The sequence below is a fragment of the Calypte anna genome, chromosome 10 (assembly GCF_003957555.1).
Source record: "Calypte anna isolate BGI_N300 chromosome 10, bCalAnn1_v1.p, whole genome shotgun sequence".
In the NCBI taxonomy this organism is placed as follows: domain Eukaryota; kingdom Metazoa; phylum Chordata; class Aves; order Apodiformes; family Trochilidae; genus Calypte; species Calypte anna.
Genome location: NC_044256.1, coordinates 11804735 through 11824666, shown reverse-complemented (window position 1 = coordinate 11824666; position 19932 = coordinate 11804735). Strand labels below are relative to the sequence as shown.

Sequence of the window (19932 nt, the reverse complement as noted above, 5' to 3'; positions counted from 1 at the left end):
TAGTCGAAAGCCCACGTCCCCACACTTCGAAGTGGAGATACGGCTACCTAGTGTCAGGATTCAAGGGCCAGGCATGGGGAGTGTTGCCAAGCCCCAGTGGCTGCTGTGGCATGCACCCGGAGGCCCTGGCCACAAACCACCCTGTACAGGGTTAAATGGTGCCTGTCCTTACATTAAGTTCAGTCCTGAGGTTCTCTTATTTATCATTCCAGTGCCTGGAGGGAGCCTACAAGAAAGCTGGGGAGGGAACTTTGATAAGGTCATGTAGCGATAGGACAAGGGGTAATGGCTTTAAATTGTAAGAGGATAAATTTACATTAGACATAAGGAAGAAATTCTTCACTGGGAGGGTGGTGAGACAGTGGCACAGGTTGCCCAGGGAAGCTATGGATGCCCCATTCCTGAAGTGTTCCAAAGCCAGGCAGGATGGAGCTTGGAGCAACTTGGTCTGCGGGCAGGTGTCCCTGCCCATGCAGGGGAGTTGGAACTGGATCGTCTTTAAAGTCCCTCCCAACCCAAAACATTCTATGATTAGACCAGCTAAATGGGGAGAGCAGAGTGGATAGCACAGGATTTTTTTTTTTTATATAGCACATATCAATTACACAGGCCTTGTGTGCAAGGCTGAATTTACTTCACAGCAAATAGAGTTATATTCTAGTCTTTGGAAGCAAAGCTGACACTACTGAATTTTCAATATCTGAAGGCCCACGAGATGTAGCTTAACATTATATAGGCAAAAACAAGTTGTTTTTTTTTTTAAACTAATAAAATCTCTCTGACAACATAAATATTAACATTTCAGCAAAGGTTACATCATTTATGTGAGAAAATTTCTGCCCCAATCTCACAAATTATAGAGGCACTGTCAATGGTAATGAATTCATCACTACACGGGCATTTTACTTGTAATTCCATACCGAAACAATAAACAATTGCAGTACTAGAAATGTGAGAAAATGACATCAAGTTTAATTGGAAAACAAGAAAAAGACAGAGCTCTGTCAAAATCCAAGAGATGCTTCCTTTTTGTGCTGTACCCTGAGCAAGAGATGTGCGTAATGCAATGTCCTCAAATGTGCTTAAATCCTTCTTTTCCAGCACGCTTAGCTCAGCAGCAGATGATGTCTGCTGGACAACTGAATGGTCTGTGGATCTGAGTGCATACACAGCACTCAAGTGCTACAGTAATCACAATAATCAGAGGTAATACAAAGCCTGGTTTTTATCAGGTGAACCACTGCTGTGCACAGACTGAAGTGATATATTCCTATTAAAACCCTCCCCAGCTGGGCCATTGGTCACTGTCTTCACTATAATTAACTTTCCAGAGGTCTACTGTACAGGGTGGAGACATATGTATAATAAAGGTATAAAGTATTATGATTTCTAATTTTTTTTCACATTATGATATTTTAAGCTTTTTTTTTTTTTCTAGAATCTGAGCTTGATTCCAACTCAGCTCCATAATTAAAGAGAGGAAGACTTTGCCATTAAAACTTGGCAAGAACAGAACAGATACTTCCATTTAAATATGCAGCAATGCTGTAAGTGTGCATCCAGCCACCTGAATTCACTTGTGCAGAGTGCACATTCTGTGTACCATACACACACTGCTTTTGCCTAGCACCACAGCCCTGGAAATCACACCTGGAGTCAGTGACTGCAGTCAGCTGGGTTTATTGGTACCAGCTCAGAAACTGAGCTGGTGCTCTGGCTTTAGCAAGAAGTCTGTATAACTGTTCCAAGTATTTCAGATCTAGGAAACAACCTTCTGAGCATTTTCTTGGTGTATGACATTCACCCTGGTGACTCTCACATAGCACACTGCTGAAGGACAGCTGGGGCACATCTATATTTGTTCTATTGCTCATTGCTGGCATCTCCCTATCTGAGCAAAGAGGCAGTCTAGGGTTACAGCAACAAGTCTTCCAACTGCAGTCATAGGAAAGTGGCAAGGAATTGCTTTCATGTGAATTAACTTTTACTAGGGGAAATAAATGTGAAGTTTGATGCCACCTGAGCTATCAGAAGAATTTATGACAACTTAAGATAGAAGGCAAGTTTTTAGGTAGTAGCATTCTTTGTTATGTGTTTTTGATAATTGGTGATCACAAACTTAAACACCCTTCACTGTAATTCTATCTGTGCCTGTAAACTGAGCAATCATCTGAAAGTCTTATTTAGGCAGCAGGGCTCCAGACAAGCTTAATTATGTTCATTTTAATTTATATAATTTAATTTCATTTTGGTAGGAAAAATACTTGTTAATTCACTTTTCTAGTTAGTAGTAGCTTCTAAAGCAAGCCTTATTGATATAATTAGGGAGGGGAAAGTCTTTGCGGGAGCCAGACAACATTTTCTGGTATGTGTTAAGACCTTTTCTCTGTTTAATATGTTAGAATTTGCATGATTGATTTTATCATCTTTAGCATAAATACTTTTTCTGCCAAGCTGAAGTGTTTTTGCCTATAGAAGATATTGCTAGCTGTGCAATCTACACGCAAGTTTGCAGTGCCAGAAGACAAACATTGAACTTCATTGTGTGTTTTCTTGTATGTCCAGTAGTCTGGGCTGATTTCAGTCATTGAAATAAAACCAGAGACTGGGAAGCTTCATAGCAGTTTTCATCAGTTCAAGAAGTTGCTTTCTAATAAGTCACTGACTGTGTTGACTTTTTTAACTAAGTAGTCCTCAGGAATATTAGTAAAATATTGATCAAATAAAATTGATAGCAAGTACTGAAAACTGTGAAGACCATAAAAAGAAGCTTAAAAGCAAACCATACGTGAAAGGTTCTGGAAAAGCTCTGACTGCCTTGATGGTTGACTGACCTCTTGGATTTTTTCTGTGAGAACATTGTTTTAAACCTTTCACATGCTTCACTGAGGTAGGACTAGATGGAACTATGGGTTCATTAATATTCAGCTGAAATCTTCCCATGAACTTTTTTTATTATAGCAGTAAGTTGCTGGGAAAACAAACCTAAGTAGTTTTGTAGTGTGGTTTCATTAGTGCTGGTGAACAGTAGAGGACTGCAGCTCTGGCAGCCTTGTCTGTGCACTAACATTACTTCACAGTAATCAGACATCAGGGGCAGAGATGAGCCACTCAGAAAACACAAGGTGTACACCAGAGGCAGCTTTGTGATGTGTTTTGCACAGGGGCAAGAAAAAACCAAGCTTCCTGTGGCTTCACTTGGGAAGTGAAGCTATTGGCCTTGGTCTTTCCCATGCCTGTCTCCAGCCCCAAAGCAGTCCTCAGCCAAACCTGTTCCATCTATATAGTTTTAAGCAAGAAAAACTCATGCTTGATATCTAATTATGTAGCTAAGAATCTTTATCTTTTACAGGACTGACAATCATCATCTCAAAAGTTTCACTGAGGACCCAATGTCATCCAGATCTGGCAGCTCACGGGGGGATGAAACTGGTGACCAGCTACCCAGCCATTCAGCATTCCCACCAATCCCAGAGTCCAGTGAGACCGAGGCTGAAGGCTTGATATTTTATCACATGGATCTTTATGGGTCAAAGGAGAGGTTTGATATCTTTCCTGAAGAGCTATCTAGTCCAGGAGACAGATCTCGGGGAGATGCAAGAAGTGAACCTGCACCGAGTAGTGAAAATCTTCAGCGCTCTCAAGAAGCTGAATATGACTTGGAAAAGGAGGTTGCAGAGCTGGCTAAGATGTATGGACTTGATGAGGATAGAGAAAAAGAGATTGAGATTCTTGGAGAATGTCTGGAGAGGGAAGAGAGCAGATGGACATCTGCCCACACAGGAAAAGCAGCATTACAAGGCTCCATGAATAATGCATCAAACAGCAGCTCTCCAGTGAAAGATCAAAGTCAAAGCACAAAGCAACAGGGACTTCCTGGTGGGGCTTCTCAAGATGAAGATCAGAGCAAAGCTCAAGCAGAGGATGAGGGTGAGAGCCACATATGGTCCAGAGAGGGGCTTAGCAGCCGTGGCATGTCAGATGAGTGGAGCAGTCAGCCTGCCAGTGAGGAGGAGGAGGTGGCAGCAGATGTTTTTTGTTGTACCTGCAAGATGCCAATCCGAGCTTTTGATAAACTGTTTGGAGAGCACAAGGATCATGAGGTCGCTCAGCTGCTCAGTGCTGTGGAGAGTGAAAAGGTAAAAGAGCAATACAAGTGCACTGTGGTGCCTCTAAAACAACATTCAGACATCCTGAGAATCCTGTTGTGTGTTTTGGTAGGAGGAGGTTCATAAAAACATGTGCAAGCTGGAAGAGCAGATTGCTCAGATGGAAAACTTTGCCAGTCACTTGGAGGAAATCTTCATCACTGTAGAGGTAAGGCATTTTTTCTTGGGCTGACTTCATGGTGCTGGGGTTAGAACAGTTTTGACAGTCATGGTGTTCTATTGTTAATGAGGTGAGTAATTATGGTACCAGAGCACAGTTATCTTGCGGTTTGCCTGAGCTGAGGTACTCAGGAAAACTCATCCTAATGATATTTTTTTAAAGTGGGCTAGTAAACCCAGAGTATTTGCTCACACTTGCCATCAGAAGTAAGGTGACCTCACTCAGGTTATCTTAGTTTTAAATGGTCAATGACCTGTTTCCTAACTAGTCCATCCAGCGTGTACCCCTCATATTCACTTAGTTTCATTTGCAAAAGTGTCAGGTACAGGCAAACTTGTACCAGCTGCATCAAACTGCTTCACTTCAGGAGCTGTGCTTCTGCTTGGCTGATGTCAGCTTGGCCCTGGGGGAAGGGGCACAGCTGGCAGCAAGTCAAAGTGAAGCAGTAACTCAGGACCCCTCCTGTCTTTGCTGCATGAGGCACAGGATATTGGTGGCTGAGCAGTGGGCAGCTGCTGGCAGTAAAGCCCTGCCTGCTCCTTAGATCTTCCTTCCTAGTGCTTTCTTCAGCAGCCAGTGAGGACACCAGCATCAGCTGCCCAGCTCCCACAGTGCTAATCCATGGATTCCACTGCATTGCCATGGTTTCTCTCATGGAAGGATGTGCTTGACTGTGTTTGTGGAAACATTTGAGAGATTATGGCTTGGGTGTATCCCTAGTTGTGCTCTCTGGGCTCTAGGTTAGAGACAGCTACCCTGAATCTGAAACCAAATCCAACACTCTCTTGTGCCTCAGTGGTGGTAAATGATTAGAATAAACCCCTAAACATGCAAATTAGTCAAATTATAGCTTCTGTGTACTGGCATTGTCTCCCTAGCAGGGCCAGTTTTAGGCAGACCTGAGTAAGATTTTTTCTGGCTGAGCTATGGATCAGGCCTGAATGAAGGAACAAATCCCTGAATGTCTTGCAGGAAAACTTTGGGAGGCAGGAGCAGAACTTTGAGGTGCATTACAACGATGCAGTGCAAGTGCTTGCTCAGAAGTATGAAGAACAGCTGGAAGCACTGGGGGAAGAGAAGAGGCAGAAGGTGGAAGCTTTATATGAGCAGCTGGTCAGCTGTGGGGAACAACTTGACACCTGCAAGGAGCTGATGGACACAACTCAGGAGCTTTACCTGGAAAATGACAAAGCCAGTTTTATTAAGGTAAACAGCTTTCACTGGCAAAGCCCCTTCTGAATGCTGTTTGCTGCTTGCAAATAGTCCCCATCTGGGGAGGTCCCAAGTGGCTTTATTGCTGGAGAGCATTTGAGGTGCTTGGTCCACAGTACTGTCACTGCTCACTGTCACTTGTCACGGTGGCATTCACATAGTGGGGCAACACAGTAGGGCCAAAATGCAGAAACAGCATCCTAAGTTTGCAACTTGGGTGCTCAATGATTTTTGCATCTCACTGGGGCTCAGAGAGAAGTTAGCTATTGCTCTAAAAAACTTACCTCAGGAAACTCTGGAAGCACTTAGTGTTCATTGCCTCATACGGGCTCAGATTTCTTGCTCTGTTCTGGGCTCACAGCAGGAAGGCTGATGCAACCAGTTTGGAAGATCTCTTTTTCATGCTTATTTTGTTGGCAAGCACCTGAACAGGAGGTTCCAAACTAAATGCATTAGGAGGTTCTGCAAAGGAATGGATGAATTCCAAAAGGAGGTGTTGAGAAGTTTGGGGTTTTTTTTCTTTAGCTATTTTCTTTTAGTAATTTTCCCCAGCTGTTGTTGGCTTGTGTTTGTGAAGGATTTGTTGGCCCTTTGAAAAGCTGAGGAAAGATGCAGTCTAGATGGGTAGACTCTGGTCATTGCCTGATAGTGGATGTTCTCTTACTGTAAAATCAGTCAAGGTCTGACCATCTGAATGGGCAGTGGGAGGTGGTTTCATTCTCAGAGCTGGGTGAGAGCCAATTAGCTCATTCTAAGGGCTGCTTTTGGGACAATTTATGTAAGACAGGTCACCACCATGGTGCAGTCTGCCTCTAATGCAGGGAAAGTGTCTTTTCTGTCTTTAACACTCTCTCTTTTTTTCTACAGGCAGCAGTAACCATGGTTGACAGGTAGTATCACAGTTTGGGATTTTGTGTCACATTTCCTCCTGGTAATTGGATGTGTTATTGGAGACATTTCCACGTTCTGGACTCCTTTCAGGCACACAAATGTCATCTAAGCTACTAGAGCTAAACCTGAAATACTACATATTTCAATAAACTGCAGCAGAAAAAGTTACTCTAAGAAGTTTAATACTTAAAACTAGTTTTGAGCCCATTAAAAAAAAAGAAAAAGCACTAGAGCACAAATAAATCACTGTTTTCAGCTTAGTTATAAGGAACTTAGTTCAGTGACTGTGAAACAGGTTTGCTAAAGATCTCGAATGAAATACTCTGGATTCAAATCTGCCTAAAACAGCTCCCTAAAGAGATCAGCAACATGCTTATATATAAATTAATAAAGAGGGGTAGAAAGTCAACTGTGGGAGCTCAAAACAGACAATGAAAGACATTGGAGCAGTTGGAAGATATCTTAAGGCACACTAAATCTATTGCAAAAAATATACATTTAAATTGAATGAAATAGTTTATGAAAACACTCAATAAAAGATACCCCTTTGTTTCAAATTTACATCACCTAGAACCATGAGGTCCTGAATTACTAACAGAGTTATGAATTCTAAATAATTTAAGCCATGGAGGTGAGAGCTTGCTTCTCACAGAGGGGTGCTGGGGGAACCTCACTCACCTGCCCAGTGGGAGGGAGTTGTGTGGCATCCAGTTGGTTGTGTCTGCAGGGCACACAAAGGGGGTCCTCAGTCCCATCAGCAGCCACCTCTGCTTGGCACCCTGGAGCAGGGAGCTGATGTTGGCTGTGTGTGTGTCTCCAAGCAAAGAGACTGTGAAGGCTGAGCTTTGTACAGCTACAAAAACATCATATGTTAAGGAAATAGCTCTTGCTTTGGACTTTTCTGTTCTTTTCAATAGTTATCACAGAGTAGATGCTGTTCTTCTCAATAGGTATCACAGAAAGATATCTCCAAAACTATGGTACTTCCATTTTGACCTTTCTTTTATGTTATCTCCCCCCTACAATTACAGACTGGAAGAGTTCATAAAGAAAGAAGTGGATTTAAAGCTTTCAACACTGCCAGACTTTGAAGAGCGGGTCATAGATTTCTCTGAAGTTGAACAACTAATGAATTCCATTAATGTTATTCCAGGTACTCTTGCTATCTAAACATTATTTCAGACCTATTTGCATTTAATGAAGGATATGTATTCAGCAGAACTCCATTACTTCTTTTAAAGGAGAACTGCAAAGGCAGAATCAGCTTCTCCCTAGTTTTCCCTCTAGATTTTGTTTGCCTATATATTCAGAGACATTGGAAGCTACTTTTGGATTTTTTTTCATCTTCATTATAAAATTACCAGAACTGTCAAGTTTGGTCTTCTCTGCTTTTGCTGGATCATTTCCTAGAAGACTCACAATGACAAACTGTAGTGAAATGAGGCAACCAGGTGCCACTAATTCCCAGGGAGTGGCATGAGCTTGTGTTAAGCCCACCTGTGCCTAAGTAGGGTGGGCTTAACACAAGCTCATGCCATTCCCTGGGAATTAGTGGCACCTGGTTGCCTCATTTCACTACAACAAACCCCTTGTGCTGAGGGGTCAGGCATGCTTAGCTGGTGATAACTTGCCTTACCTTGTAGTTGCTTGAACAGAGTGGAGAGGGATACCAGACTGCTCTACACCTGCACAGCTTCTCTCGTTAACCACATTCCAATGTCTTTTCCTCTGCTATTTAGCAAATATTTTTTTCCTATAATTCACAGGAAACAGAGCAAAACACAAACAAATTTCTAATAATTAGAGAAATAAAAATACAATAGGGTTTCACTCTTTTCTAATATACCATGAACGGTCAGAAAGAACAATATGCATTTTTTTAATGCCCAGACATTGTGTTTCCATAAAGCATTTGCTACTTGTTTTTTTGTGCTGCTGACCCCACGTTGGACAGCTTTCCCCCATCTTTCCTGGTCCACAGCCTGCAGAGCATGCCAGGTGTTGCTCCTACAGGGGCATACTAGCTTGTCAGGAACAGCAGCCCTCAGAAGCAGCAGAGGTCAGGTTTACAGAGAAGCGTTAGGCTAAGGATTGTGTATTTTGTTGTTCTGAATTTGGTTTGAAGCAAGACTAGTTCACACACCAGTTATTATCTGCAACTCTGCAGGGTGAGCTCCTGACTTTTCTCCATGTGGGAGGAATTTGACAGTATTCAGTGCCAAGGCTTGTTGCAAACAGTTTTATAAGAGGAGAGGTGTTTCATAGTGAACAACATACTATGCTTATACATTAAAAAACTGACCTGTTTTCCCCTCTGCAGCTCCTTGTGCACCTGTCATCAATCCCCAAGCTCCCAATGCAGCAACTGGCACCTCACTGAGAGTTTGCTGGGGCCTCTTCTCAGATGACACTGTTGAGTGCTATCAGCTGTGCTATAAACGAGTTAGCAATGAGAGGCACAGTGAAGAACCAGCAGGTAAGGAGGCCTGGACTCATGGGGACAACTCAGCACCCCCCTGGCAAAACCAGATGATTCCAAAGTGCCTCTGGACTTGCTGTGGAAACCAGAGCACTTTCTGTGCACCACCAAGACTGCCCCATCTGTCACCACTTTCTCTGCTTCAGGCTTTGTCACCTTTCCCCTACCAGGTCTGCCATACTGCCAGCTGCAGCAGGACCCATCCCAGGAGCAAAGACAGGATGAGGCAGCAGCTGGGATAGCAGGGGTGGGAAGGGAATAGTGGATGGAGTCAGGTCTCAGCAGGAGCATTTCCTGTCCTGGAGGGTGGGCACTGCATTAGCCTCACATGTGCTGCATCCACTGCAAAGCACAGTATTTTTAGAGAGCAAATCATCATATTGTCTGAAACCCCCACAGTCATTTTACAGTTTATCTCAGTGCTAATAATAGGCTGTAACTCCCCACCACCCCCACACACAAAAGAACCACAGAACCATCCTAAAATGTCCTAGCCTTGTGAAATAACTGCCTTTAATAATAATATTATTGCAGAACCCTTTACTGAAAACACCCAGTCAGTTCTCCAGCAGCAGTAGGACCCAGTAGAGTGCCAGGTGGCCAATTCAGAAAGAAAAGCATAACCAGTCTAAAATTTATAAGGTGACAAAGAAGAAATGAGTAGTGAAATAACTTCAGCCCTTGTCCCACTGCTAGGATGAGCTGACCTGGAGTGGGAACATACAGGGTCTCTTTAGAAAAAAATCAGTGACAGTTGGGTGACTTCTTTTCTGTTTTGTTTTTTTTTTTGTGTGTGTGTGTGTTTTTTGGTTTGCTTTGGTTTTTTAACCTGAGTGATGTGGCTCCTTCAGAAGCTGATGCTTTATCTGATTTATGCCTCCTTAGAGGAAGGCATGGTGAAACAGCCTGACAGTTAATCAAAGAGGAAGAAGCACAAGGAGCTCTCCTGAAGCCAGCACACTAACCTCAACTCCATTATTTGAGGCAGCTTTGGGGAAGAGTGGGTAACTGCATAAAGGCATTCTGATGCTTTGTTATTTTCATTTCAGAGCATACACTGAAAGTCAGAGAGACATACTGCACCATTACTGATCTGATGCCAAATACACAGTATGAGTTTTGGGTCAGTGCTTTAAATGCCTCTGGTACCAGTCCACCAAGTGAACGAGCAGTTTATGTAACAGGTAAAAAAAAATATTCATACAGCTATGTGAGCTTTACAGTGAAATTCACAGCTATATCTGAATTTTATGCCAGTAATGCTTTCTGGGAACTCTTTCTTCTGACTTAAGTAGACTGACAGCATGGGAATTTTCTACTTTTATTTGGAGACCTCATCAGGCCAATTCTCCCTGATTTAGAGCGGAAGAAACACAGAGACAAAATAACTTATTTAAATGGGAGCTTGTAGAAGAGCTGGGAATAAAGCTCCAGTCTGCCAGGTGGATGCCAGTCCTCTTTTTATTGGCCTGCAGGTATTTTGTGGACAACTGCAGTTCAGTCAAGCACATTTAGTGAAATCCTGACATCAAATTGAGCAAGTCAGAGAGAGACCTTGAAGCAGTCATTCTAGATGTCTTTGACATCTTCAAGCAGAGATGCAGCTTTATGACAAGGATTAAACCAATTACAGAAAGAAAATGGTTGTGTAATCAGTCTCTGTGTTACTTCTTTTATTAATTCTATTATAAATTCTGTACTCTAAATATTGTTAAATTCTCCCGGGACCTTTATAGTTCTGATTAAGTCTTCCAATAGTACTGTTAATCACCCTTCTCACTGCTTATTGTCCATTGGAGAAGCAGTTTTCTTTACTATATATTAGTATACAACTTTGTTCTATTTTTTAAGTCTCCAAAGCATGTTTGTTGCAAACATATTCAAGTGGAAACTTAGAATTGTTCTTTTGCCTCCTTTTTAGCTCCGTCACCCCCTACCATAAAGAGTAAAAACATTCGAAGCTGTGAAAATGCAGCACTGGTGTCCTGGGAACCTGGAGACCTTAACCCTGTTGATTCCTACACGGTTGAATTGTCCAAGCTGACAGATGAACAAGATGGTGATATTATTACTGAGTGAGTCATTAGTCTACCCAGTCCATGACCATTTCCAGTCTATGGGGCATCAGATAGCACTAAGAAAGGACCCATGACCCTTTGGTTGCATTCACCTTTTAAACATTCCTCTGAGTAAAATTAATTGTATACATGTTAGTCAAAAAATGACTACACAGGGTATGGGAAAAGGGAAGAAGCAAATGGAAAAATCTGCATAGTCTGTCACTGTCTCTTGCTCCCACTGCTGACAACTGTACAAGGTAAAGCTGTTGGTGGGTTACAAGAGAAGCTGATGTAATTTCTTCCATGCATGAAAAATAATCCCAAAGGCCTGCCTTTGTTCTCTACTCTATAATTTTCCATGCATTTATTTTCTGTAGATCTATTGTTGGTATTCCTAACTGTGAAGTCCTAATTCACCTCCAGCCAAGACAAAGCTATTGCATCTTTGTTAGAGCCCTAAACCTGGGTGGTTCCAGTGAAAAAAAGTGAACCTCTCCTGATACACACAACAGGTACTGTACTGCTCAGAACAACTCCAGCAGTCTATTGTAGCAGCTATTATCTCAACAGAAAGATTCCTGCTGGTTTCAGTGGTCCGTGGATCAGGTCCTAATCTCTTACATCTAATTACACACCTGGTAACCTTTTAGGAATGAAAAAAAGACTTTTTGTAACAATAAGGACATTGCTTTAGCTCTGTAATTTAAAATTATTTCTGTCCAGTCCCCTTGATACTTGAAAGTTACTAATTTCTAAATGTTTTAAAAGACAATATCAACCCAGTGCATCCAGATGTTGCCAGGTACTGACACACCAATGAAAAAAGTTGTAGTGTAATTTTACTTAACTTCAGAGATTACCTTGCAATGCTGCTGCTGCTGCTGAAAAGCATGGCTGAGACAGTCAGCTCTTCCAGAGTTGTTTGGATAGCTAAATCTTCCTCTGTATATATCAGAGGATCTCTAGTTTGGGTGGGAAGCTCTGAGGGCTGGTTCCCTTTATCCATCAAGAAAAAGCTTTCAGCTGGAAGCTTAACTGAGATGGCACTATCATCTCTGCTCAGTGCCCCACTAGGCAAGGATTAACCTTCTCTCAAGAGAAGCTGTAAGCCCTTTCCCATTCCCAACCATCTAACCAGAGCTCATTTTAATGACTTAAAGGTACACACCTATTTTCATCTTCACCACTGTAATGGCACTGCAGCAGCAAACCTCCCACGTCACTCTTAGATTAATTCACACCTTATCTGTTTCCCTTCTGCCCTCACCTTCTGTGAGAGACTGGTAAATTGTGTTTATGCAGCAAGCTGCCCACACACCCATTAATCTGCCAAAGGCCCTGTTTCTGTAAGAAACCTGTCTGCTACACATCAGTGACACCATGGAAAAGACATGGTCATTCTTGAATCCCTGGAGAGGAAGTCAGTCATTGTGTTACCTCTGTGTGTATTTCCACTACTTATATCAAACTCAATATTTGAGACTGCAAATTCTTCTGGCACAGCATGTGTTTGTTTTCAGCAGCACGTGCCTGTAATTGCCCTGTCATTGTTTGTGTTGTATTTGCACTGAAGTAACTTGCAGTTTGATTATAATAATTTCATTAGGGATTAGCATGGAGAGCTTTACCTTCTAGGAGCCCAAGAGCTGATGCAAATCGATCTATCAGCTGCAAGCCCTCACCTCCAGCACTGGGAACAACCTTGGATTCTTACTGACTGGGGTGGATACACAAACACCAAGACACCAAATACAAACAGCAGCTGTGAGGCAGGTGGCCTCTCATCAAAATGCAGTGCATCAGACTTGATTGGGGAAGTCTTTGAAGGAAGAGAGGCAGAAGTACTTGTATCCTAAGCTGGCTTGGCTGACTTACTCCTCTGAGGACTGAGCTGCTGAGGTGTTGGAGCATGGGGAGTGTTGGCTATGGCACCTTTGTAGAGGTTCCTTCTCTTCAAAGGGAGCCCAGCATTTATTTGGAAGAGTGAGGCCATGGAAAGGCTTTTAAGCCCCCCTTCAAGATTAAAAATAGAACACTTCAGCTCTGAGGAAGATGACTTGAAACCAGATAGCCTGTTGCAGGAAGGACCCCTCATCTATGAATAGCTGCTTCCTGTGCAATGCCTGCTGCTTTGAGCCCTTGATGGGCTCAAAACCAGGTTAAGGCCCCTTTTCTGCTTTTCACAAGGCTGGAACTGACCAGTGTTAAGCTGTAAAACACTAATTTATTTGACAAATTCCAAATGGACAACCCTGCCCCCTGAGTGTCAGTCACAGGTTCCTTTCAGAGCATCTTTTTGTGGAAGAAAAATGCCCTTACTGCAAACCCTAATCCTGTAAGAAGTTGCTGGAATTATCCTCAAGCATTCTCCTCTCTTGCAGGCACCTACTTCTGCCTTAATGAGGACACAGCCCATCCCTTACTGGCAGTTCTGGATGATGGATTTACAATTGCGTGTGATGAACTGCAAAACCCAGACTGTGATCTGCCTGTCTATGATAACAGCTTTACAAGGTATACAGAATAATTTCAATTTCAACTAATGCATGAGGTTTGTAGCTGTGGTTTTTAGCTGCTTTGCCCACAGCGTGCTCCTACCTTGCATTTCACTTCACTAAAAAGGGTTCTGGTACTGTAGCTCTCCTCATCTTCAAGCCAGGCCCCACGTGACTGTGTGTCTGTGTAATGTACAGTGGTTTTTGCAAAAGTGACTGTGGTTCTCTTCAGTTTTAGACAACACCAAACATCTTTGCTGGTCCTTTTAAAACATGGATTACTCATCTTTTAGAAAATCAGATTTACTCTAAGGTGTTTGGACTCCTAAGACAACTATTCATTTTGAAATGGTAGGATTTCCCCACAGTTCCTCTGTTTATTCAGGCCCCACAGCTACACTGGGGTTATTGTTCCTGAGCACCATAACTGAACTCCCTGTAGCTTGCTGCTCCTTTCTGAGAATTTCCAGGGTGGCTTAAACATATTCTCTACAACCTCTCCTTTTGCATGACATGTGAACTAACTGCCATGAAAATCCAAAACTTTCTAAATTTTCTTCCCATTTAACTCTTCACAGAGCCCAAAACCCCTAGAAATATATTGCAAAAAAATTCAAAACCCATATAGTCTTAATACAGCACTAGTGCAGTAGTGTGAAGTTAAAAAATAAAAAAAGAAAGAAGGCATAATTATTAGTTTGTCTGTTAATTATAACAGTGATTCAGCACTTACCTCTAACAGATGAGCATCTGCTCCTCCTCTCTGCTGGCTGTTGCTCCCTCTCTCCTTCCTCTGCAAGCTGCTGAGGTGATAGTGCTGGTGCTTTGGGCACCTGACACTCTTCTTTGAAAGAGAAGATAAGAGAAGCTCCACAGTTCAAAGCACAGTTGGTGTGTTGTTTATTTGTTCATTTTTTAAAAGATTTTTTTTAATAGGTGCCAGGAAGGGGCTTTCAGCAGCTCATTGATTTTGTGAGTTTAAATCCCTCTTTCTAGTTGCTCTTGAGAACTTAAGTATCACTTGGAAGTTAATGCCAGTTCCTAAAGAAAAGTACAGATGCAGCCAGCTGCAATTAAGCACAAACCTGCTTGCACGTTGGGCACCTTGCACTAAATTTGAACATGTATGTAAATGCAAAAGCAAATGCTAAGGAGAAGAGAGGGATCTGAATACCTTCTGCTTGCTGAAAGATCCATCTGATACTATTTGGACCTACAGATTTTACTTGCAAGACAGAATAATGCCCTTTGTCTTAAAAATGAGAGACTTAGTTTACTGAAATGCATGTTTCCAGGAAGAACCACAGAATCAACATATAACCAGGACAGGCATCTGCAGACAGAGAATAATACAAGCCCTCACTTTAGTCCCTCCATGGAAATGCAATGTTACTAGAGGGCTCAATAGAAAAGAGCCAGGAGACAGAAGATTATCTTCATTAAAGTCACCATGATAAGCCTAAATGGGATTTCATCACACTTCCACAGGGTGCTTTTATCTTTCACAGAAACAGCCAGAGCCGGCACTTCTCTCATTCTGAACTCTGAGGCTGAGTTTTTGATGCCACTGTGAACTCTCAGAAGACTCTTTCATGCCAAAATACCATGGGAAAAAAAAAAAAAAAAAAAAAAAGCAGCTCCCAAGCTGCAATGACTAACACTAACACTCCTAAAAGGAAATAACACTGCAAACTCCTCTCTGACATTTGTGTGATCTCCAAAAGGCTGATGTGCTGAAGCACAGCAGCTCCTATGGTCTGACACAGGTTTTCCTTGGTGGCTTTGCATCTCTCATTATGGTAATACTTTGCTCACAGAAGTTTACCCATCCATTTTGAATCACTCCTTTTCCACCTCAAGCTGTAGCAGCACTGCCTCTCTGAGTCCTGATTTCAGCACCCTTTAAGGTATTCCCAAGATATTCAAGTGACAGCTGCTGAGGTGGCACAGAGCAGAGCTATCTTGCTCTGCATGCCTGCCCTTACACATCGGGCCCTTTGAATGCAGGGTGCAGCTCTTCCTCAGCATTACCCACAGGCAGACAAGAGTGTCTGCCAGCAACAGCCTTTGCCTTTGTAATTTATGTTAGGTGACCTTAGAACAGAAACCTACAGGTTGTGCAAAACTCCCCATTCAAAACTGATGGTGTGTTTCAAAACCTGGTATCTCCTGTTGATGCAGCAGTAACAGCTAATACACTGTGTACTTTTCCTGAGGAAAAGCTTGGGTGTAGTCTCACAGGGTTCTTGTTGCCCTCTTAAATTGAGTTAGGGTGTTCCAGAAGCATATGTCATGGGCCAAACTTTCTTGCTTCAGAAGATGTGTTTTTGCAGACTTGTGTCTTCAAAGTGCCCAGCACCTCTGACTGTGCCTGTAAATGAAAATGAAGGGTCTCTCCATGGTATTGTCTCTCCACATCTCTTTAAAGAGTCATCTTCTACATGACATCTGTCATAAAGGCTAAGAACCACAGTCTATTGTTAAAAACTTTTCATGATCCAGGTACCTAAGCATATTCCAAGTTCTCCAACTGTGTTCAATTCTTGCTGGTCTTTCCAAACACAGCATGAGCAGCTCTCCCCAACTGCCCCAGGAGTTATATGCTGTTACAGTGCTCAATTCCTGATGGTGAGTGACATTTAAAGTCCTGTGATATTTGGGAAAAAATACAAAATCTTTAGCCTTTTTACCCCTGCTATACTGGGGTTCACCAGAGCATTCTCTTTTCTATCAAGTAATGACTTTTCCAGAAAAGCACAAGATGCTGTTCTATTCCTGAAAGTGCCCAGGGCACTCACACAAAGCTACCCACAAGTGAAAAACAGAGTGGGTGTCACTACAAAACCTGCAGGTTTTAGGTACGTAGTGTCCAGGTGTGTTACAAACCTAAACATTGTAAACAGCAGCAGAGTCCCCGACAAAGCGCATATTCCTGTCTGTCTCCAACAGGTGTATTGGGATCCTGGGAAGTCTGATCCCATTTCCAGGAAAGCACTACTGGGAAGTGGAAATTGAGGAAGATACAGAGTACAGGATTGGTGTGGCTTTTGAAAACACTCCAAGACATGGTTATCTGGGGGCAAACAACTCATCCTGGTGCATGAGGCATATCATCACACCATCAAGGTAAGGGCTGTGGAGGCTACAGGGCTCCTACAGGAACACCCCCCTACGGGTACAACTGCAGGCAGAGCAGCAGAGTTCCTACTCACAGGGAGCAGACAGATTCTGTATCAAAGCCCAGACCAAGCACTTAACCAGGGCCCTCTGACATTACCCTGCTGGCACAGTGAACTGGGGTTGGAAGAATTGGAACTTTTAACCAAATCCTTCTGCATAATGACATTCTCACATGGAAATAGGCAGTCCATCAAACTAATCTGAATAAAATCTGCATTACAGAAGTTGGCTTTAAAGGCCTTGTTTTAGGAAGATAGAGAATAACAGATCCATGTAACATAGAAAGTATGTATCTGTCTGAACCCAGCTGTATGCAGCTCCTTTGATCTCCCTCCTCCCTATGGAAGTGCCTGCCAGCCATACCTGCATGCAGAAATGCCAGCTCCCCTTCTTCCTCAGCTGAACCTGCTGGCCCTGCCCCAGACACCATTATATCAGCATCACTGCCTCCAACTCCCACGTGAGATTTAGGCACCCTGTGAAGCATCCAGGAGCAAGAAAACAAGTCACATCCCCAAGCATCCCTGAGCACTCCCTGCTGCCTCTCTGAATGGCTCCCTGCTTCACCTCCACAAGTTGCCAGGGTGCTGCTGGGTCTTCTTGACCAGGGAGCCTGCACAGCACTTGATGAACAGTCAGAAAACAGGAAGGATGGCAAAGCAGGGGCCCAAACGTGCCCTTCATCTGCCTTCTGGTATGCAGGGAGAGGTTTTAGCTGCAGCTCAGTTAGCTGGAGCACTTGCTGGTCTTGGCTCCCCAGCAGCTGCTTAGCCAGAGGCCTTTGCAGTGCTGGCATTTGCCTTCCACAGCACAGAATGCTGCTTAATGAGGGAGACCAAACCCACTACAGCTAATGACTCTGCATCTGCTGCAGGCAAGCTGATTTGATTTCCTTGCTATATTGAGCTAAGAGGTAGACTAAGGTTTGTTCTCATTCTTCTGGAGAAACAAGCATGGACTTGAAAGTGAATAGGAAGCTGGGTCATTGATCAGTTTGAGTCACTGTCATACCCATCTCTGCAGGGAACTTTTCTCAGGTTTGAGTGGTGTGGGGGGAGGAGGTGGCTAGTAAAGAAGCTGGACCTTATGAAACACCAGATAACTCACCTCAGATGATTAGATTTCATTTCTGCTCATAAAGGTACATGTTCCCATAGAATTCTCACATTTTTGGTTGCAGGATGCTACCCTAGGGAGAGCTCTTTGAGTAACTGTTAAAGGAGCTCAGCATTACTTGAACAGTGACTGCACAGGGAAGAGAAGGGCTAAGCCCATGACAAAGCTGCTTAGATACAGAGTACCTTCCTGGCCTCCAATAATCCATAGTCCAGGAATCACAATTAAAAGATATCTCCCTCTAGTAAATGAGAATGAAGACTGGAACTTCCCTATCAATACCACCCTGGCTGAGCAGAATAATCTTCTAGGGAAAGCAGACAGAAATGTCATTTAGAGAGTGAGGCTTGAAAAATTATGTCAAATAGTCTGGAGGATACCAAGGCACAGTGTGAGTCAGGCAGCCTCTGCTCCCTCACTGCTGCTGTCAAGGTGGGTGTGAGCAGTTCCTGTAACTTTGTCAGGAATGAGGGCACAGTACCACAGGCCCACAGGTACCAAGTGGGCAGTGAAACAGGGGCTGGAAGGAGAGGACTGAGCCACCTTACCAGCTCCCTCTTTAGCAGCACCTACAGGTAACCAGAAGCCAGGCCAAGGGGATGACAAGTGTTGTTCTGGGGCAAATAAGTAGCCTAAGAGCACAGCTGCTTCATGGAAGAAGGGACAACCTGGGGCTAAACCTAGTGGCAAGCAAGTTCCCTCTGACTTACAAGACTCCCACACAGCCCTCTGAGAGAGATGGAAAGTCCATTGTCACACTCTGACCTCGTCCCTCTCTAAAGGCTTCCTCCCTTCTGCTCACAGACAGACTGGGGGATGAAACACAGGTTAGACAGGCAGGGCTGTGCAGAGCACAGGGCAGAAGCACAGAGCACACCACTCCTGGGCAAACAGCCATTGCTCAGCAAAGGGGTTGGGATGGGGCACAGAGGAGGATGTGACTGTGGAGCAGGAAGTGTACTCTGAAACACACCCTGGCACACAAAGTGCTTCCCTTTGAGAGCAGCCCTCGTGCCCTCACATTTTCTGTGTTTCTTGCCTACAGGCACAAGTATGAGTTCCTGCACAGTGGTATGACACCAGACATCAGAATTACTGTCCCCCCCAGAAGGATTGGCATCCTGCTGGATTATGAGAACTGCAGACTTTCATTTTTCAATGCAGACATTGCCCAGCACCTTTACACATTCAACGCAGACTTCCAGCATTACGTCCACCCCTGCTTTGCTTTGGAAACACCTAGTACCCTACAGATCCATAATGGAATTGCAATACCTCCATGGACTGCCCTCCCATAAGCCATGTTCTGCTCTTGCCACATCTACATGCAACCCACACTGAGCAATGCCCTCTTTCAGCATTCACTGCACACTCTCTATAAACCAGTTCTATCCCAAGAAAGAGAGCAGAGCAACCCTGAACCCAAACCAGCTGTCAGGCCTGAGCCCTTAGTACAGTTTCTGTCCTCTTAGGCAGGATCTTAGCAGCAAATAATTATGATCATAAGATCCATCAGCAATTAGTAATGGACTTCTCACCCACCCACTGTCACCAAGCAGCAATGGCAGCTGCTCACTCACCCCCCAGTACCCATTTGATTCCTTGGGAACTCCCCTGCTCCACAGCCATCATTAATTCCACTGTTGTGTCTGTTGAAAAGCTAGAAATCACAAGAAAACCAAGATTAGCAGAAGGCATAATCACTGTACATCTGCTAGACAGAGCTGAAAACACTCCAGCCATGAAGCTCATCTCACTATCAAGTGTTCTTGTTGCTACATGATGTCTGTGACACAAAATAATAAATGTCTCCTTTGTTAATCAAATGTCTGAATTGTTATCCCCTACCACGCACAGTGAGGCTTCGTGAAATACCTGAGCACACACTGCAGTCTCAAATATTAAAAGATATTTCTACACCATGCCTGTGTTTCTCATTCGTTCAGCCAGGGGGAAAAAAGAAAACAACAACCAAAAACCAAATCAAGGCCTTTTGCAGTGCCTGATTGCCCCTGTGGAGGAATCTAGAAAGCACCATTTTCAGCTTGTTCTTTTTAGCTACGCTGACCTCCACCTGCACATATCCTCCACTCTTAACAAATCTGTTCCTCTCACCACTGAATTCCTCACCCCTGATGCTGTGCCACTGAAACTCTGGGCGTCCAGCAGG

The 19932-nt window shown here is 43.5% G+C and overlaps 1 protein-coding gene and 1 long non-coding RNA gene across 2 annotated transcripts; one reads left to right on the top strand and one right to left on the bottom strand.

Annotated features, from left to right (window-relative positions):
- Window positions 1-319: 319 nt before the first annotated feature.
- Window positions 320-16113, bottom strand: LOC115598884. The gene is made up of 3 exons (XR_003987993.1): window positions 16104-16113; window positions 11607-11614; window positions 320-401 (listed from the first exon to the last, which is right to left on the bottom strand). It is a non-coding gene; the product is annotated as an uncharacterized LOC115598884 (long non-coding RNA).
- On the top strand, window positions 1936-19684 carry FSD2 (fibronectin type III and SPRY domain containing 2). The gene is given in 14 exon segments (XM_008491995.2): window positions 1936-2059; window positions 3353-4139; window positions 4222-4317; window positions 5302-5535; window positions 6409-6431; window positions 7464-7585; window positions 8753-8908; window positions 9961-10095; window positions 10833-10986; window positions 11349-11451; window positions 11453-11483; window positions 13353-13485; window positions 16416-16592; window positions 18808-19684. Coding segments are annotated over 13 exon segments (2364 nt in total). The 5' UTR covers window positions 1936-2059; window positions 3353-3392; the 3' UTR covers window positions 19061-19684.
- The last annotated feature ends 248 nt before the right edge of the window (window positions 19685-19932 follow it).